The sequence below is a fragment of the Mustela putorius genome, unplaced genomic scaffold (assembly GCF_011764305.1).
Source record: "Mustela putorius furo isolate JIRA1106 unplaced genomic scaffold, ASM1176430v1.1 tig00000382_pilon_pilon_pilon, whole genome shotgun sequence".
NCBI lineage: Eukaryota > Metazoa > Chordata > Mammalia > Carnivora > Mustelidae > Mustela > Mustela putorius.
In genome coordinates this window covers 4,468,996-4,485,597 of record NW_025421367.1, presented here as the reverse complement: position 1 = coordinate 4,485,597, position 16,602 = coordinate 4,468,996, and the positions used below count along the sequence as shown (strand labels likewise).

The window sequence follows — 16,602 nt, the reverse complement described above, 5'->3', positions numbered from 1 at the left end:
GGAAATTATGAGTCAGATACAGCAGAATGAGTAATTTTTTGATTCTGAGTTATCAAAAGTGTCTTTCAGTGACCAAAAAGGATATTCAAAGCTGTTTTCCAAAGAACATCTCTAAGTTTTTTCTGTTAACTTTTGAAGTACAGTTTATACATAATACAATTCCCACTGCTTCTGTGCCTATCTGCTTGACAAGGTAACCTATTTTTCTAACTTAAAGCAACCTACTTATTCATTCCTATATGATCCAGATTTTCTTTGTTTTTTGTTCATGTGTTTGCTTTGTTTAGGTTTTATTTTTTATTTTGTTGCCTCTCAAACGTTTTAGCCTTTATAGGAACACTACCAAATATTGCGTTGAAAGAGATAAACTGATAGTCATTTTTTCTACCTGTTTGTAACTCTGGTATAAAATAATTTGAACAAGAAAGCTAATATATTTAATAAATATATTAGGTGCAAGTTAAAATGTATAGATTTATATTCTTATTTATTGTCCTTGACCCCTCACTAAGTGAGATTTTGTCATTTTGTCATTTTCTCAAGAAGTGATTGCTGTGCACCTGCCATCTATTGGGAACTTTTAGGTACTGGAGATAGAATCATGAACAAAACCAAGAAAAAGTGTCCCTCAAGGAATTTCTAGGGCTGAGAGATAGCGAATAAACTGTTAAAAAACAAGTGAGTAATGCACCATCAGATAATGATGGTGCTTTAAAGAAAAATAAAGCAGGCTAAGGGGATAGAGAGTGCACACAGAGGGAAACTGATCAACAAAGTGAAAAGTCAATCTACTGAATGGGAGAAGATATCTATAAGTGATATTTCTGATAAGGAATCATACCCAGAATAGATAAAGAAATTATACAATTTACACCAAGAAGAGGCCAAGTGATCTAATTTAAAAATGGGCAGCGGACCTGAATAGACATTTTTTCCAAAGAACACATATAGATGGCTGATAGGCACATGAGAAGATGCTCAACATCATTAATTATCAGGGAAATGCAAATCAAAACCACAATGTGGTATCAGCTCACACCTGCCAGAATGTCTGAAATCAAAAAGACAAGAAACAAGTGTTGGCTAGAAGGTGGGGAAAAGGAATCTGGTATACAGTTGGTGGGAATGTAAAGTGGTGCAACCATTGTGGGAAACAGTATGTTTCAAAAAATTAAAAGTAGAAATACCATATGATCCAATAATTCCACTAGTGGATATTTACCCAAAGGAAATTGAAAACACCAGTTTAAAAACATATTTGTACCTCTGTGTTTACTACAACACTATTTACAATAGCCAAGAAGTGGAAGCAACCCAAGTGCCCATCAGTAGATGAATGGATAGAGAAGACACACACACACACACACACACGCACGCACCCTGGAATATTACTCAGCCTTAAAAAATAATGAGATCTTGCCATTTGCAACAACATGAATGGACCTAGAGGGTATTATGCTGAGTGAAATAAGTCAAGCAGAGAAAGGTGAATACCATATGATTTCATTTATATGTGGAATCTTAAAAAACGAAACAAATGAACAAACAAAACAGACACAGACCTTAATACAGAGAACAAACTATTTTTTTCTTTTTTTTTAAAGACTTTATTTATTTATTTGACAGAGAGATGTCACAAGTAGGCAGAGAGGCGGGCAGAGAAAGGGGGAAGCAAGCGCCCCACTGAGCAAAGAGCCCCATGTGGGGCTGAATCCCAGGACCTCGAGAACATGACCTGATCCAAAAGCAGAGGCTTAAACCCACTGAGCCTACAAACTATTGATTATGAAAGTGGGGAGGGAGTGAAATAAATAAAGAGGATTAAGAGGTACATTCTTTCAGTTATAAAATAAGTCACAAAAATGAAAAGTACAGCATTGAGAATATAGTCTATAATATTGTAATAACTTTGTATGCTGACTATACTTGACATGGTGAGCATTGAGTGATATAGAATTGTCATAACCCTGTGTTGCTCACCTGAAACTATACCATTGTATATCAGCTACACTTCAATACTAAAAAATTAAATTTAAAAAGACATTACAAAAAAAAAAAAAAAGAAAGCAGGATGAAGGGTAGAGAGTACAGGGTTGTGATGTCAAAGTTCTATTTTACATAGGTAGGGTGATTAGAGGAGGCCTTTCCCAAGGATTATATTTTAACCGAAAACTATTTTAAGTGACAGGGTGAACTATGAAGATATCAGGAGACAGAGCAAAGGGAATGTCAAGAGCAGAGGCCTTGCATTATGAGAGATGTGTTGTATGTCAGAGGAATACAGGAAGGACATGTGGGTGCAGCAGAATGAGAGAAAGGCAGAGTGGGTAGTAACCAGAATCCAAATCGTCTCATACCTCAGGAGCTTAAGTGAACACTTTGGACGTATGACGGGAAGCCATTGGGTGGCTTGAAAACATAGATGTGATTTACAGTTAATAGGATTACTCTGTTATGTTCTCTGAAGAACAGATTACAGGAGTAAAAGCCTAGTTAGGAAGTAATGACAGTGAGACCTAGCCCCACATCCATTTGGATGGCTATAGCCCAGATTAGATTGCTTGTGATAGAGAAGAGTCAGATATAGATATTTTCAAGGTTGTGTTTTCAGGATTTGCTGCTCAATTATATAGGAGATTTGTAGGATAGAGAAATCAAGAATGATCCCCAGTTGTGTTGTGAAGCAACTGGTGAATGAGAAAAATTGGACAAGGGAAAAAATATCAAGAATCTGATTTGAGACATAATAGCCTAAAGATGCATATTAACATCCAAGTAGAACACTCACCTAGGCAAATAAAATTAGAATTTAGAGGAGAGGCTGAGTTATAGGCATATATAATGTAATTAAGGCTATGAAAGTAGATAAGATCATGTAGCTATGGAGTATATATGGAGACTAGGAAAATCTGGAGGTTTGAGCACTATTGTCGTCAAATACTAGGAGATTAGAAATGAAGGAGGCACCAACAAAAGAGCCAAAAAGGAAAAGCCAATAAAGTAGAAGGAAAATAAAGAGCATGGTTTTCCAGAAGGAAAATATTTTAAGACTAGGAAGGACTACACCTGGTGGCTCTGTCATTTAGGCATCCAGTGTCTTGATTTCAGCTCAGGTCATGATCGCAGGGTCATGAGCTCAGCTCCATGTCCTACAACATGCTGCTTACGGAGCCTGCTTAGGATTCTTTCTCCCCATCCCTCTGCCCCTCCCCGCCTCTGAAACAAAACAAATGAAAAGAATAGGAAAGACTGAGCAACTGTGTCTTTTGGTGCTTAGAGGTCAAGTAAAATGAAAATCGAGGATTATCCTTGGACCTTGACAACGATGAGGTCTGTCATTTCTGTGAACAGCTTTGGTGAAATTGTAGGGACTAAAACTGTTGGTCTGAGACCAAGAGGGTGGGAGATGAAGTGGAGATAAAACTTAAACAATGAGAAGAAATTTACTCTAAAAGACAACAGGGAAAAAGGGGGATAGAGTCCAAAAGAGGATGTACAACCAAAGGAGAATTTTGTTTTTGTTCTGAGCAGGAAATAGTACATCATGTTTGTAGACTAATGACAATAACATAGTTTTCGATAGTATGAATGCGCGTGAGGGGATAAGTGCAAGGGCAAAGTCTCTGAGTAGGAGAGGGGATGGAATTCCATGCCCCGGAGAGGTGTCAGACCTCCGAAAGGCTGCAGGAGATCCATCACCGTTACAGAGGAGAAGACAGAATATATGGATGTATATCTGGAAATTTTGGAGGCATGGGTTGAGGAAGTTTTTTCCTGATTGCTTCTTAGTTCACCGAGAAAACTGAGGAAAGGTCATCAGTAGAGAGAAAGAGGGAGAGAGTATTTGAGCTTTGAAAAGAAAAGGGAAGGCGAAGAAGGTATAAAGTAGTCCTCTAAGAAAATGAGTTACCAGACAGCGCTGAGAGCCCAGTGAGATCAGTCAGCATGGTTCTGCAGTTTCTTGAGAGTTTAGTTTGTCTGCAAAAGAGTGGTCCTAGGGTCCTGGGATCAAGCCCCGCACCAGGCTCCCTGCTTGGCGGGAAACCTGCTTCTCCCTCTGCCACTCCCCCTGCTTGTGTTCCCTCTCTTGCTCTGTCTCTCTCTGTCAAAGAAATAAGTAAAATATTTTTTAAAAGAAAAAGAGTGATTTTAATGATGGGCCTTGGAATTCAGTGTAAGGGTAAAAGATGGGTAATAGAGAAAGTGGTGGAGTCAGTGAATTCTTTGAAGAAGGGTATTAGAGGTAGTGAGCGAAAAAGATACGATTTATATAGAGAGTTCATTGGAGGATGGAAATAGAACATTTTTAGAGGTAGTGCAGTTACTGTTTATAGGCGACACAACCTTGGAAGTAGATGACTGGCTGGCTGGCGTGTGGAAGGCTGGAGTGTTGGAGGACTCCCCCAGCCTCTGTAACACAATCTTGAATGATAACAGGAGTCCTGATGTCAGGTACTTAAATGTCTAATGAATAAGAGAGAGTTGACCAGTAGGACAACTGAATGTCTAAAGCAAAAGCAGAGCGGGGGAATAAGTGATTTCATATCATGTACTTCAGGGAAGCTGGGGGCTCTTGTAAGTCAGCAATGGTCTGGAAGCAGAAATAAGAATTAAGGGGAATCTAGGGGCACCTGGGTGACACAGTCAGTTGAGGGTCCAGCTCTTGGATTCAGCTAGGGTTGTGGTCTCAGATCTAGTCCCACATCAGGCTCTGTGTTCCACATGGAGTCGGCTTCGGATTCTCGCTCCCTCTCCCTCTGCCCTCCTGCTTGTACTCGCTCTTTTTCACTGTCGCTCAAATAAATAAATAAATCTTTTTTAAAAATATGAATTAAGGGGAAACTCTATCCCATCTGCAGGCCCAGTGGTACAGGACTATAAAAATAAACAGCCCCATTTGAAGAGAATTGCAGTGGAATCAGTTTCAGAGGATGCTAGAATGTTTTTTGTTGTTGTTGTTGTTGTTGTTTTAATTTTTTTATTTTTTTATAAACATATAATGTATTATTAGCCCCAGGGCTGCAGGTCTGTGAATCACCAGGTTTACACACTTCACAGCACTCTCCGTAGCACATACCCTCCCCAATGTCCATAACCCCACCACCCTCTCCCGACCCCTCTCCCCCTGGCAACCCTCAGTTTGTTTTGTGAGATTAAGAGTCACTTATGGTTTGTCTCCCTCCCGATCCCATCGTGTTTCATTTATTCTTTTCCTACCTCCCAAACCCCCCACATTGCATCTCCACTTCCTCATATCAGGGAGATCATATGATAGCTATCTTTCTCCAATTAACTTATTTCAATAAGCAAAATACCCTCTAGTTCCATCCATGTCATTGCAAATGGCAAGATTTCATTTCTTTTGGTGGCTGCACAGTATTCCATTGTGTATCTATACCGCATCTTCTTTTTTTTTTTTTTTTTTAAAGATTTTATTTATTTGACAGACAGAGATCACAAGTAGGAAGGGAAGCAGGCTCCCCGCTGAGCAGAGAGCCCGACTTGGGGCTTGATCCCAAAACCCCAGGATCATGACCCGAGTGGAAGGCAGAGGCTTTAACCCGCTGAGCCAACCCGGCGCCCCTATACCACATCTTCTTTATCCATTCATCTGTTGATGGACATCTAGGTTCTTTCTATAGTATGGCTATAGTGGACATTGCTGCTATAAATATTTGGGTGCACGTGCCCCTTCAGATCACTACGTTTGTATCTTTAGGGTAGATACCCAGTAGTGCAATTGCTGGGTCATAGGGTGGCTCTATTTTCAACTTTTTGAGGAAGCTCCATGCTGTTTTCCAGAGTGGTTACACCAGCTTGCATTCCTACCAATAGTGTGGGAGGGTTCCCCTTTCTCCATCAGAGATGCTAGAATGTTTAGAGAAGAGGTGGAGCATGTAGATCTATCCAGTGGAAACAGGACAGCATACAATTATCAATAAAATAAAAGTAGGATTGAAATGTTACTGCAGGGGTTCTTCTGAGATGACTAAATAAAAATTGTTTAAATTCATGATATGTTACTTCACCTGTTTTTCTTTCTTGAATTAGACCAAAATAATTGTTTTCTTCTCTTTTCTCTGTAATAGACAATATGAAACACCCCTTGAAGGCAATGTAATTAATCAAGAGATTATGCTAAAACGGCAAGAAGAAGAAATGATGCAGCTGCAAGCCAGAATGGCCCTTAGACAGTCTCGGCTGAGCCTGTATCCAGGAGACACAATCAAAGCCTCTATGCTTGACATCAGCAGGGATCCCTTACGAGAAATGGCCCTTGAAACAGCCATGACCCAAAGAAAACTAAGGGTAAGTTAATTCTCAGATTACTGCATTTAAACATGATCTCACAGAGAAATTTCTTTTTTTAAGTTTTTACTTAAATTCCAGTTGGTTGGGTACCTGGGTGGTTCAGTCTGTTAAGCATCTGCCTTCAGCTCAGGTCATGATCTCGGGATCCTGGGATCAAGCCCAATGTCAGGCTCCCTGCTCAGCGGGGAGTCTACTTCTCCCTCTCCCTCTGCCTCTCCCCCTGCTCACACTCTCTCTCTCTCTCATTCTCTTTCTCTTAAATAAATAAATAAAATCTTTTTTTTAAAAATTCCAGTTAGTTAACATACTCACAGGAAAATATTATGCAAAACACTTTTAAATTCTGTAGGTGTCCTAAAGTTGCCTGTAGATGAAATCGAAATTCCATAATAATTGCACTGGTGGGGGCGCCTGAGTGGCTCAGTGGGTTAAAGCCTCTGCCTTCAGCTTGGGTCATGGTCTCAGGATCCTGGGATCAAGCCCCGCATCAGGCCCTCTGCTCCGCAGGGAGCCTGCTTCCCTTCCTCTCTGCCTGCCTCTCTGCTTACTTGTGATCTCTGTCTGTCAAATAAATGAGTAAAATCTTTAAAAAAAAATTATTACACTGGTGTTAAATGTTGGTTGCTAATAAATATTTAGCTGTTTCATTATTCTAATAAATATTTAGTCGTTTCATTATTCCATTTTTTATGAGATGGATTTAGGAAAAGATATTCTAAATAGACTGTTTATTTTAAAAGTATATTCATGATCCTTAAAGTCAACTGGATTTATTCAGTATTGTATCTTTTAATATTAAGAAATTTATTATCTCACAAACCAAGAAAATCAGGAATAGAGAGTGAAGGGTTGGTTCAGAAGTTCAAGAATGTTGTCATGTATATTCGAACTTTCTGCTCTGCCATTCTCAGATTTTTGATAGTGACTTACTTTGTAATCAAAAGATGATCACGTGAGCTTCAAACACGTATCTTTGTATTACAATATTGAATGACAAAAGGAAAAAATCTGTGTCTTATATATCAGGGGGGATTTTTTTAAATGTGTTTATTTTTCTTTCAACATATGTATTTTTCTAAACTAAGCTTAAAAAGAACAGTCCTCATGTAAAATATCTTGAACATTTTACAACTTCTATAGTATTACTGTTAAGAGCTGTCAAGTACTTCATTATATGAATTTATCATGTACCATGATTTCTTCAATCAGTTTCCAGTTATTGGACATTGAAAATGTTTCTTTTTTTCTTTCAAAGTTTTTATTTATTCATTTGAGAGAGAGCAGGAGTGGGGGATAGGAAGGAAAAGGGAAAGGAAGAAGCAGACTTCCCACTGAGCAGGGAGCCTGATGCGATGAGGGACTCCAAACCTGGCTCAATCCCAGAACCACAAGATCATGACCTGAAACAAAGGCAGATGCTTTTGTATTTTGGGGGGTTTTTTTGTTTTTTTTGCTGAGCCACCCAGGCGCTCCTGGACACTGGAAATACTTCTAATTTGTTATTGTTGCTATTGCAAGCAATGCTTTGATGAACATCCCTTTAGCTAAATCTTTTCAGGTAACTTCCTCCAAGTAGAATAGCCAAGTGAAAGGCAAACACCTTTTAAGACATTTGATTTGTCTTGTCAGATTGTGCATCAAAACATTTGTACAATTTTATGCTTCCTGTGATCATGCCTCTTTCACCATAGTCTTACCTACCCAGGATATTGTCTTTCTATTCTTTTATCATCACCAATGTAATACATGAGGCAGTATCTTGTTTGTAATGTCCCTATACAAATAATTCTTCAAACATGAAATAAATAGTAGTAAATGTGATAAAAATCTAGGATGAATTTTTTTCTTTTTAGTTCTGCACTGTGTATTACCCACATTCTGTTTTGGTTTTTTGTTGCTTTTTTTAAAGAATTGTCTTTTTTTTTTTTTTAAATGAACATATTATGTATGATTAGCCCCAGGGATACAGTTATGTGAGTCGTCAGGCTTACACACTTCACAGCACTCACCATAGCATATACCCTCCCCAGTGTCCATAACCCAGCCACCCTCTCCCTCACCCCTACCCCCAGCAACCCTCAGTTTGTTTTGTGAGATTGAGTTCAAAGTTGTCTTAAAAGCATGTATATATATATATATATATATATATATATATATATGCGCTCTGGAGTTGATAGAATTCAAATTTCCCTCATTATTTTCTAAGGAGAAGAAACAGTACAGAGTGGTGAAAAATGTTTGAACCACAAATTCCAAGACTTGGTTTCTATTGTTAATAATGCTGTTAGATGATTTTAGCCAAATTTTTAAACCACTTTGTTCTTTATTATGCTAATTTTTTAAATGTGGAATTGGGTTGTAATTTATAAGATATTATCTACGTTTAATGTTGCTCGAGTCCAATAAAATAAGATTAAGGAGAAAGGAAGAAAGTCCATAAGGCCTCATCGATTTGTCATTATCACCAATACTGTTGTCAAAATTAAACACTAGGCAGGATATCATACGAAATAGTGTGGGCTTCTAATGATTAAAGGAATGCATAAAGCATAAAGAACACGTACATATACAACTTTTTCATAAACCATAATTTCAGAGAGCTAATGCTGAACATGGCTCGTTAGAGATTCATAAATGGTATTCTGTGCCTTTACAGTATGCCACTGTTACGTGCCATCTCACTAAAAATTTGTGTTGCCTTTTAGGCAGTCAGTTTCTGGCTATTTCAATAACAAACAACTCTTCATCAAAGACTTACTGTATCAGTGACTACAGAATGTGAACTATTGGTCCTCAAAAGACCACGTGTTTTTTCCGAAAAGAGCAGAAAGTGTATGTTTTTGGTGCTGCAAAGTAGTGTTAGTAGTTGAAGGAACAATCATCCCATTTAATTAATGTTCTTTCCCAAAATATAAGTATTTAATTTTTTCCTTTTTTTAAAATTTTATTTATTTATTTAACAGAGACACAGCAAGAGAGGAAACACAAGCATGGGGAGTGGTAGAGGGAGAAACAGGCTCCCTACCGAGCAGGGAGCCTGATGTGGGCTGGATTCCAGGACCCTGGGATCATGATGTAGCTGAAAGCAGATGCTCAACAACTGAGCCACCCAGGCGCCCCTAATTTTTTCTATGTTACTTTTGGTTGCAGATGCCTTTTAACTTGTTTATATACTGTTGCGTTAGTTTATCTGTATTGGATTCTATATTTCCCAAGGCAGACCATTTTCATTTTTTCTGCTCTATTTCTGTTCTCATTTAAAATGTGTCCTACTGGTTCGTTGAGTATTAACAAACCCTTAATGTTAAAGTTTTACTTAAATGGTATCTGTCACCTGTTCCACACTTGGTTAACTGGATAGAATTCCAACACCAAGCAATCAAGGAAGAAACCAACAAAAATAAAACTCCAGTAACCTTCATAAGTGCAAACATATCATGTGCATTAGTGTATACGAGCACACACACACACCACCTGACTTTGGCCCCAAGATTAGCCATTTCATTTTACTTTTTGTCCATTTGGACCTAATCTCCCAGTCTGTTCTGAATCCTACTCTCACCTGGAGTCTAACATTTTAAGTAATTTCCTCAACCAGTTATCCACTCTTGGCAGAAACTTCTGAATATTCAAGACATGCAGGGAAGAAGTAGATTAAGAAGGAGTAAATGAAGTGTGTGGACTCCACTTTCCCCAGCTCCTCAGTCTCCCCTATCTCCTGAAATAATGTTTTCTCACTGGAGGCAGCAATGGGGTACAAAGGCTGATATCTGTAATATCCTTAGCTGTCAACTACTTATAAAAAAAATTTAAAAAGACAGTGAGTGTCACAGGCTTCCATGCACATGATTATGAATGGATATGCATATTTTATAATTACAAAGTAGATGTTGTCCTTTGACTACATTTATTTTAGGATACAGGGAGTGTCACTCTCTAAAGGAAAATGAGATTGTGTTCAATCACTTCACACTTTAGCAGTACTAAACCAAATCTTTATCATGAGCTTGATAACTCTTCAGTAATTAAGACTACTACTTCTTTTTTTTTTTTTTTGAGACTCTTGAGTTTATCTGAAGGCCAAAAAATGAAAAACTTGTAAAACTGTATGAAGCAAGGCTTTACATTTGATATCACTGGTAGAAAAGGAAACTGAGGAAGAACTTCTGTTTACATTTGGTGTAGGGCATATTCCATTCCTGTTCTTCATAAAATCCACCATACTTTTTTATTTAAAGTTCCTACATTTGTTTCAGATCACCTGGTTCTGTTGTGGTGGCTTTACATGTACTTTATTATTATTATCATTATCATCATCATCATCATCATCGTTATATTCTTTGCCTGTTAAGGAAAGACCTAGATTAAAAGGTAAAAAACTGTTGATTCTACTTATGTAATTTGCAGAATTTCTTTGGCCCTGAGTTTGTGAAGATGACGATTGAACCATTTATATCTTTGGATTTGCCAAGGTCTATCCTTGTAAGTAATAAAGCCAATTTGTGTTACTCTTGGAAAATAATTTCAGTAATGACTTTTTAAAAAGCAGTTAAAATTCTTATAAGGTTTACTTTAATAAATGTCATTCTTTTTTTTTTTTTTTTCAATCGTAGGCCAAGAAAGGGAAGAATGAAGATAACCGAAGAAAAGTAAACATAATGCTTCTGAGTGGGCAGAGACTGGAACTGACTTGTGATACCAAAACTATATGTAAAGATGTGTTTGATATGGTCGTGGCACACATTGGCTTAGTGGAACATCATTTGTTTGCTTTAGCTACCCTCAAAGGTACCAAGATATTTTAAGTTCAGTGTGCAGTGTGGAAACTTGGCAACAAACTGACTTCCATACCTGTTATTGCCCAACTTGTCTTGGGAAATGTTAACTACATGAACACATCAGCATTGAGAAGGAGTTAGGTTCATTGTTTTAATAGCTTGTCTTTTAGCGTCTTCTCTACCTGATGGTGAAGATTTTTCTTTTGCTCAGTATACTAAAGTGGATTTTAATTATTATATTTTGGGGATCATTATATATGTCAATTGCCTACATATGTACTCTAGATACTAGTATCCTGCTAATCTGAATTTAAATATATAGCAGGATCCTATTTCTGAATCTCCACATCAGCTTCTTTAGCCTACTATCCTTAAAACATAGTGTCTTTTTTAAATGTTTTCACTTCATGACGGCAAATACATCATTTTATGTATTTTTTAAGCTTTACGTATGTGCCCTGAACTTTGTGACATTCCCAATGGTCTCAGAGCATAGTTTCAGTAGAAAGCACTCCTATTTATCAGTTAGAATTTCCATAACTTCTTACTGCTTTGAAGTTGGGCGTTACTAAATCATTATATTTATAAATTACTCTTCAATATATCAAATTCCTATTTACCTCAAAATTTAGCTTAGAGAACAGAGTACGGTCAGTTGCAGTTGAGGATCAAATTATCTTAAAACCCTACAAGATTAGGATAATGTCTTCTTTGTCACAGAAGAAATGTTTCCTTCAATTTAGTTTATTGAATTCTCGTTTCTTAAAAACTAATAGTTCACTTTGTAGAGTCATCCAATAAACATTCAATTAGTGCCTACTAATGTTCTGTCACTTTACTAATTAAAAGCTTAGACTAATCAGGTAATACCATTCATATGAATAATTAATCACAATTTCTGTTTGTAATATACCTAATTGCTGGAACATTCTGGATAAGTCAGATTTTATTGAATAAACTTTTATTTTGAGTTAATAATATTTAGATGGAATTATAGAATGAAAAAATAAAATGATGAGGGGCACCTGGGTGGCTCAGTGGGTTTAAGCCTCTGCCTTCGGCTCAGGTCATGATCCCAGGATCCTGGGATCGAGCCCCACATCAGGCTCTCTGCTCAGTGGGGAGCCTGCTTCCTCCTCTCTCTCTCTCTGCCTGCTTGTGATCTCTGTCTATCAGATAAATAATTTTTTTTAAAAACTCTTAAAAAAAAATCTTAAAAAATTTTTTTTAAAAATGATGAGTATTTTTTCTTCTAGTTTCAGTTGAAAACTCAGTAATAGATTATGCTGAGTGAAATAAGTCAAGCAGAGAGAGTCAATTATCATATGGTTTCACTTATTTGTGGAGCATAACAAATAGCATGGAGGACATGGGGAGTTAGAGAGGAGAAGGGAGTTGGGGGAAATTGGAAGGGGAGGTGAATCATGAGAGACTATGGACTCTGAAAAACAATCTGAGGGGTTTGAAGTGTAGCGGTGGGGTGGGAGGTTGAGGTACCAGGTGGTGGGTATTATAGAGTGCACGGATTACATGGAGCACTGGGTGTGGTGAAAAAATAATGAATACTGTTATGCTGAAAATAAATAAATTCAATTAAAAAAAAACTCTGCAAAAAATAAATAAAAAATCAAATAACAAATAACAAAAAAAGAAAACTCAGTAATAGTAAATAATAACTAATATTTATTGAATGCTTACTATATGCTGCATGCTTTACCAGGTGTTTTATATGCCTTATATCATTTGATCCCTACAGTAATACAATAATGCAGGATTTATCACTATCCTGATTACAGACAAGAAAACTAATGTCTAGAAAGGTTAAATAATTTATTCAGTGTCATGCAGATAGTAAATGATGCAGTGGAGTTGAATCCAGTTCTGTCTGCCCTTAGAACCCTCAGTCTTAAAAGACTCAGCCACGTCATATTGCCCCCACTGTATGCAGTTGCCCTCAGCATTCCCTGCCATACTTCTTAACAATCTTATTTTATTCTTTTTTTTTCTTATTTTATTCTTATGTGGAACTATTTTGTGCAAGTCAGCCCCCCCCCAAAAAAATCACAAAGGAATCAGAAGAAAACATTGAAGTATTTTTATCTGAATGTTTTCTCATTCTGTTTTAGATAATGAATATTTCTTTGTTGATCCTGATTTAAAATTAACCAAAGTGGCCCCAGAGGGATGGAAAGAAGAGCCAAAGAAAAAGAGCAAAGCCGCCGTTAATTTTACTTTGTTTTTCCGAATTAAATTTTTCATGGATGATATTAGTTTGATACAGTGAGTACACAAGTTTCTATTTTTGTCTTTTTGGCTTCTGGTCTTTGGACCCTTTAGTTTACTGATCCTGAGTTACTTGAATATGATCAATGAAAATGTCTTCTCTATCATCAAAGAAATATTTCCTTCAACATAGTTTATTAAATTCTTGTGCCTTAAAAGCTTGATAATAAACCATCTTAGGAACTCAACTTATATGCCAATAATAAGAATCTCTCCAGATTCAAGATAAAGCATAGATATTTAGTGTGCATTTGCTTTTCTAGACATACCCTGACCTGTCATCAGTATTATCTTCAACTGCGAAAGGATATCTTGGAGGAGAGGATGCACTGTGATGATGAGACTTCTTTATTGCTGGCATCCTTGGCTCTCCAAGCTGAATATGGAGATTATCAACCAGAGGTAGGATTTGGTTTTTCTTCTCCAGGGGCCACTTTTATATTGATATTTTTATCCTCGGCATAATTAAAAACTGAACCTGGTTGATGTGTTTGCTATTTAGGTCTAGAGTTGTTGTTGGGGTTTTTTGTTTGTTTGTTTGTTTTTTTAAGATTTATCTATCGGAGAGAGAGAAAGAGTGTGGGAGAAGCAGAGGGAGATCAAGTAACAATCTCAAGCAGCTTCCACACTGAGCATAGAGCTTGACACAATGTTTCAGTCCCACAACCCTGAGATCATGACCTGACTTGAAATCAAGAGTCAGATGCTCAACCAACTGTGCCACGTGCCCCAAGATCTGGAGATTTTTGAGGCTAGTTTGGTACCTTAAAGTTACTAGGTTCCCCATGTACATTGGTATATAAAATCATACAGTGTAACTTTCTCTCTCTCTCTCTCTCTCTTTTCTGTGTAAAATTTCTTGCTTCACAGTTTCAGGATATCTAGCATTTACCCTTCCTTCTCCCAATTTCTAATTAATGGATACTAGGCACAAGCCAAATCTGGATCAAAGGGGTCATCTGCCTTCCACATGGTCCATGCTGTGATGGGCTGAGAAGCTAGCAGAGTTCACTGTACAGAGAACAGATGTTTGTGACCAATCATTCCTGAAAAAAGTGGATCTGAGAGGAAGCAAGGGACAAGAATCAGTGCCACTTGAGTAGCAAACTTCTTAACATTAACCTCAACTGTAGCGACATTTGGCCCTTGTTGTCTGTCTCTTTAAGCTTGCTAATCAGTTCAATCATTTTACCTCACTGGATGAAAGAGAAAGAATGATACATTTCCTCTAAAACTCACTCCTCAGGGAGAAGTCTAAATAAAAGTGTCTTGCCTCTTGGTTGAGGCAAGAACTTTAAGATAGAAGGAAGAGGGCAAACAATTGCTTATAAAAACATTCTCTCTTCTAGGTTCATGGTATGTCTTATTTTAGACTGGAGCATTATTTGCCTCCCAGAGTGATGGAGAAACTTGATTTATCCTATGTAAAAGAAGAGTTACCAAAATTGCATAATACCTACGCAGGAGCTTCTGAAAAAGAGACAGAGTTAGAATTTTTAAAGGTAAGCATGCAAAATTACAAATGATAAAGTTTATATCTTTTTTCAAAGTAAGCAAGAAATGGAGGACATATGTATCTAAAAGCTCAAGTGCCAATAACTGATACTATGAATTATCTCACTTATTCCTGGCTAAAACCATGGCATTTTAATTGTCTTGTGAAAGAGAGGACTAAAGCTCAAAGAGCAAATGTAATATTCCCAAAGTCAATGGCTGGTATGTGGAGCAAAACTGATTCGAACCCATACCTGGTATGACTGTCGATTCGCTGCTTTTATTCAGTTCCATACTGAAAATACACTATAAATGTATCAAGATACATTGTGAAGAAGTAACAGCTGAATTTTTTGACTGGCTATAAGAGGGGAAGTCATATGGATTCTAGAATTATTTAGCTTTGTTTTTTCTTAAAACGCTTAAAATACAATTACATCCTCTAAAAATAGTGTTTCACAAATGCTGACTAATTCAGATAATGAAATGGGATCAGAAAAAATGGCTTTATGGTTCCAGATCTGCTACCAGCTTTCTTTGAGACCTCAGATAAACTGTCCATTTACGATCAGGAAAGATAGTATTGTGTTAACTTCCAATGAGAATAGCGAGTATAGTATTCTGTTGAGAAGACAAACTTTCAGAACATTCTCCTGATTTAGCTCCCTAGTATGTAACAGTGTGCCTTCCATTTGCTCCATATTGAAGGGAACTAAGGTTCCCAGCCCTACAAGTATCTATGAAGGGGTTGCACTCACCCACTTACATCACCTTTAATCTAGGGTTTGTGCTAAAACATATAATGGGGTTTGTTTTATTTAAGTTGAGTCAACATTTAAAGACATTGAATTATGTAGTTATGTTTTCCTTTAGTTACTACATTTTTATACTTGAAGGACATAAAAAGTTATATTTTTATTAATAAAGGTAGAAAGGAGATTAGCATAGTGGTAAGAATTTGCTTGGGAATTTGTAGTGAGACAGTCTTGCATTTGAATTCTTGTTTCAACCAGCTCTGTGAACTTGGACAATATATTTCACCTTCCTGAGCTTTAGTGTTCTCCCTGTAAGTAGTGTGCTTAACGCATAAGTGGGTTGCCCTACTCCTTGTAATAATATATCCTGTTACTCCATTCTCTTTAACGTTAGCATCTTTCTTCTAACCTGAGTTTTTAAAATCACATTAATACACCTTTCTAAATTTATACTTCTTTTACATCTTTCTGCAAATCATGCTCTTTGGATGCAAGGCATCCCATATCTGGTCCTTTAAAGACAAAGATTTGCCAACCCCTGATATAAAACATTTCCAACACCAGAAAACTTCCTCGTGTCCCTTTGCAGTCAATCCCCACCACCACTGTGCCAGCCCTTGGCAACTACTGATCTTCTATCACCATAGTTTTTTCTTGTCTAGAATTTCATTAAAAGAATTATGTATTATGTAGTAGTCTTCTGTATCTGGCTCTTTTCACTTAGAAACAATAATTTTGAGATTCATCCATAATATGACGTGTATCAGCAGTTTTTGTTGGTGGTGGTTTTTTTGCTGTTGTTGTTGGGGGGTGGTTTCTTGTTGGTTTTTGTTTTTTGCTGGGTAGTTTCTCTTTCTACAGATACACAACCTATTTATTTTTTCATTAGTTGATGGATATAAAACTTCCGTAAACTTTCAAATACACATTTTTATGTGAGCATATGGTTTTTACTTCTTTTGAGTGATTACCTAAGAGTA

At 37.1% G+C, this 16,602-nt stretch overlaps 1 protein-coding gene across 10 annotated transcripts in view; it reads left to right on the top strand.

Moving 5' to 3' along the window:
- PTPN13 (protein tyrosine phosphatase non-receptor type 13) overlaps window positions 1–16,602 on the top strand; it is a 204,827-nt gene that overhangs the window by 117,719 nt on the left and 70,506 nt on the right. For all 10 annotated transcript variants that reach the window (XM_013058070.2, XM_013058071.2, XM_004756135.3 and 7 more), the window contains 6 exons: window positions 6,090–6,309; window positions 10,720–10,794; window positions 10,926–11,100; window positions 13,217–13,370; window positions 13,637–13,775; window positions 14,723–14,875. In XM_013058070.2, coding sequence (XP_012913524.1) covers window positions 6,090–6,309; window positions 10,720–10,794; window positions 10,926–11,100; window positions 13,217–13,370; window positions 13,637–13,775; window positions 14,723–14,875 — 916 coding nt within the window. The remainder of the gene's footprint in view (window positions 1–6,089; window positions 6,310–10,719; window positions 10,795–10,925; window positions 11,101–13,216; window positions 13,371–13,636; window positions 13,776–14,722; window positions 14,876–16,602) is intronic.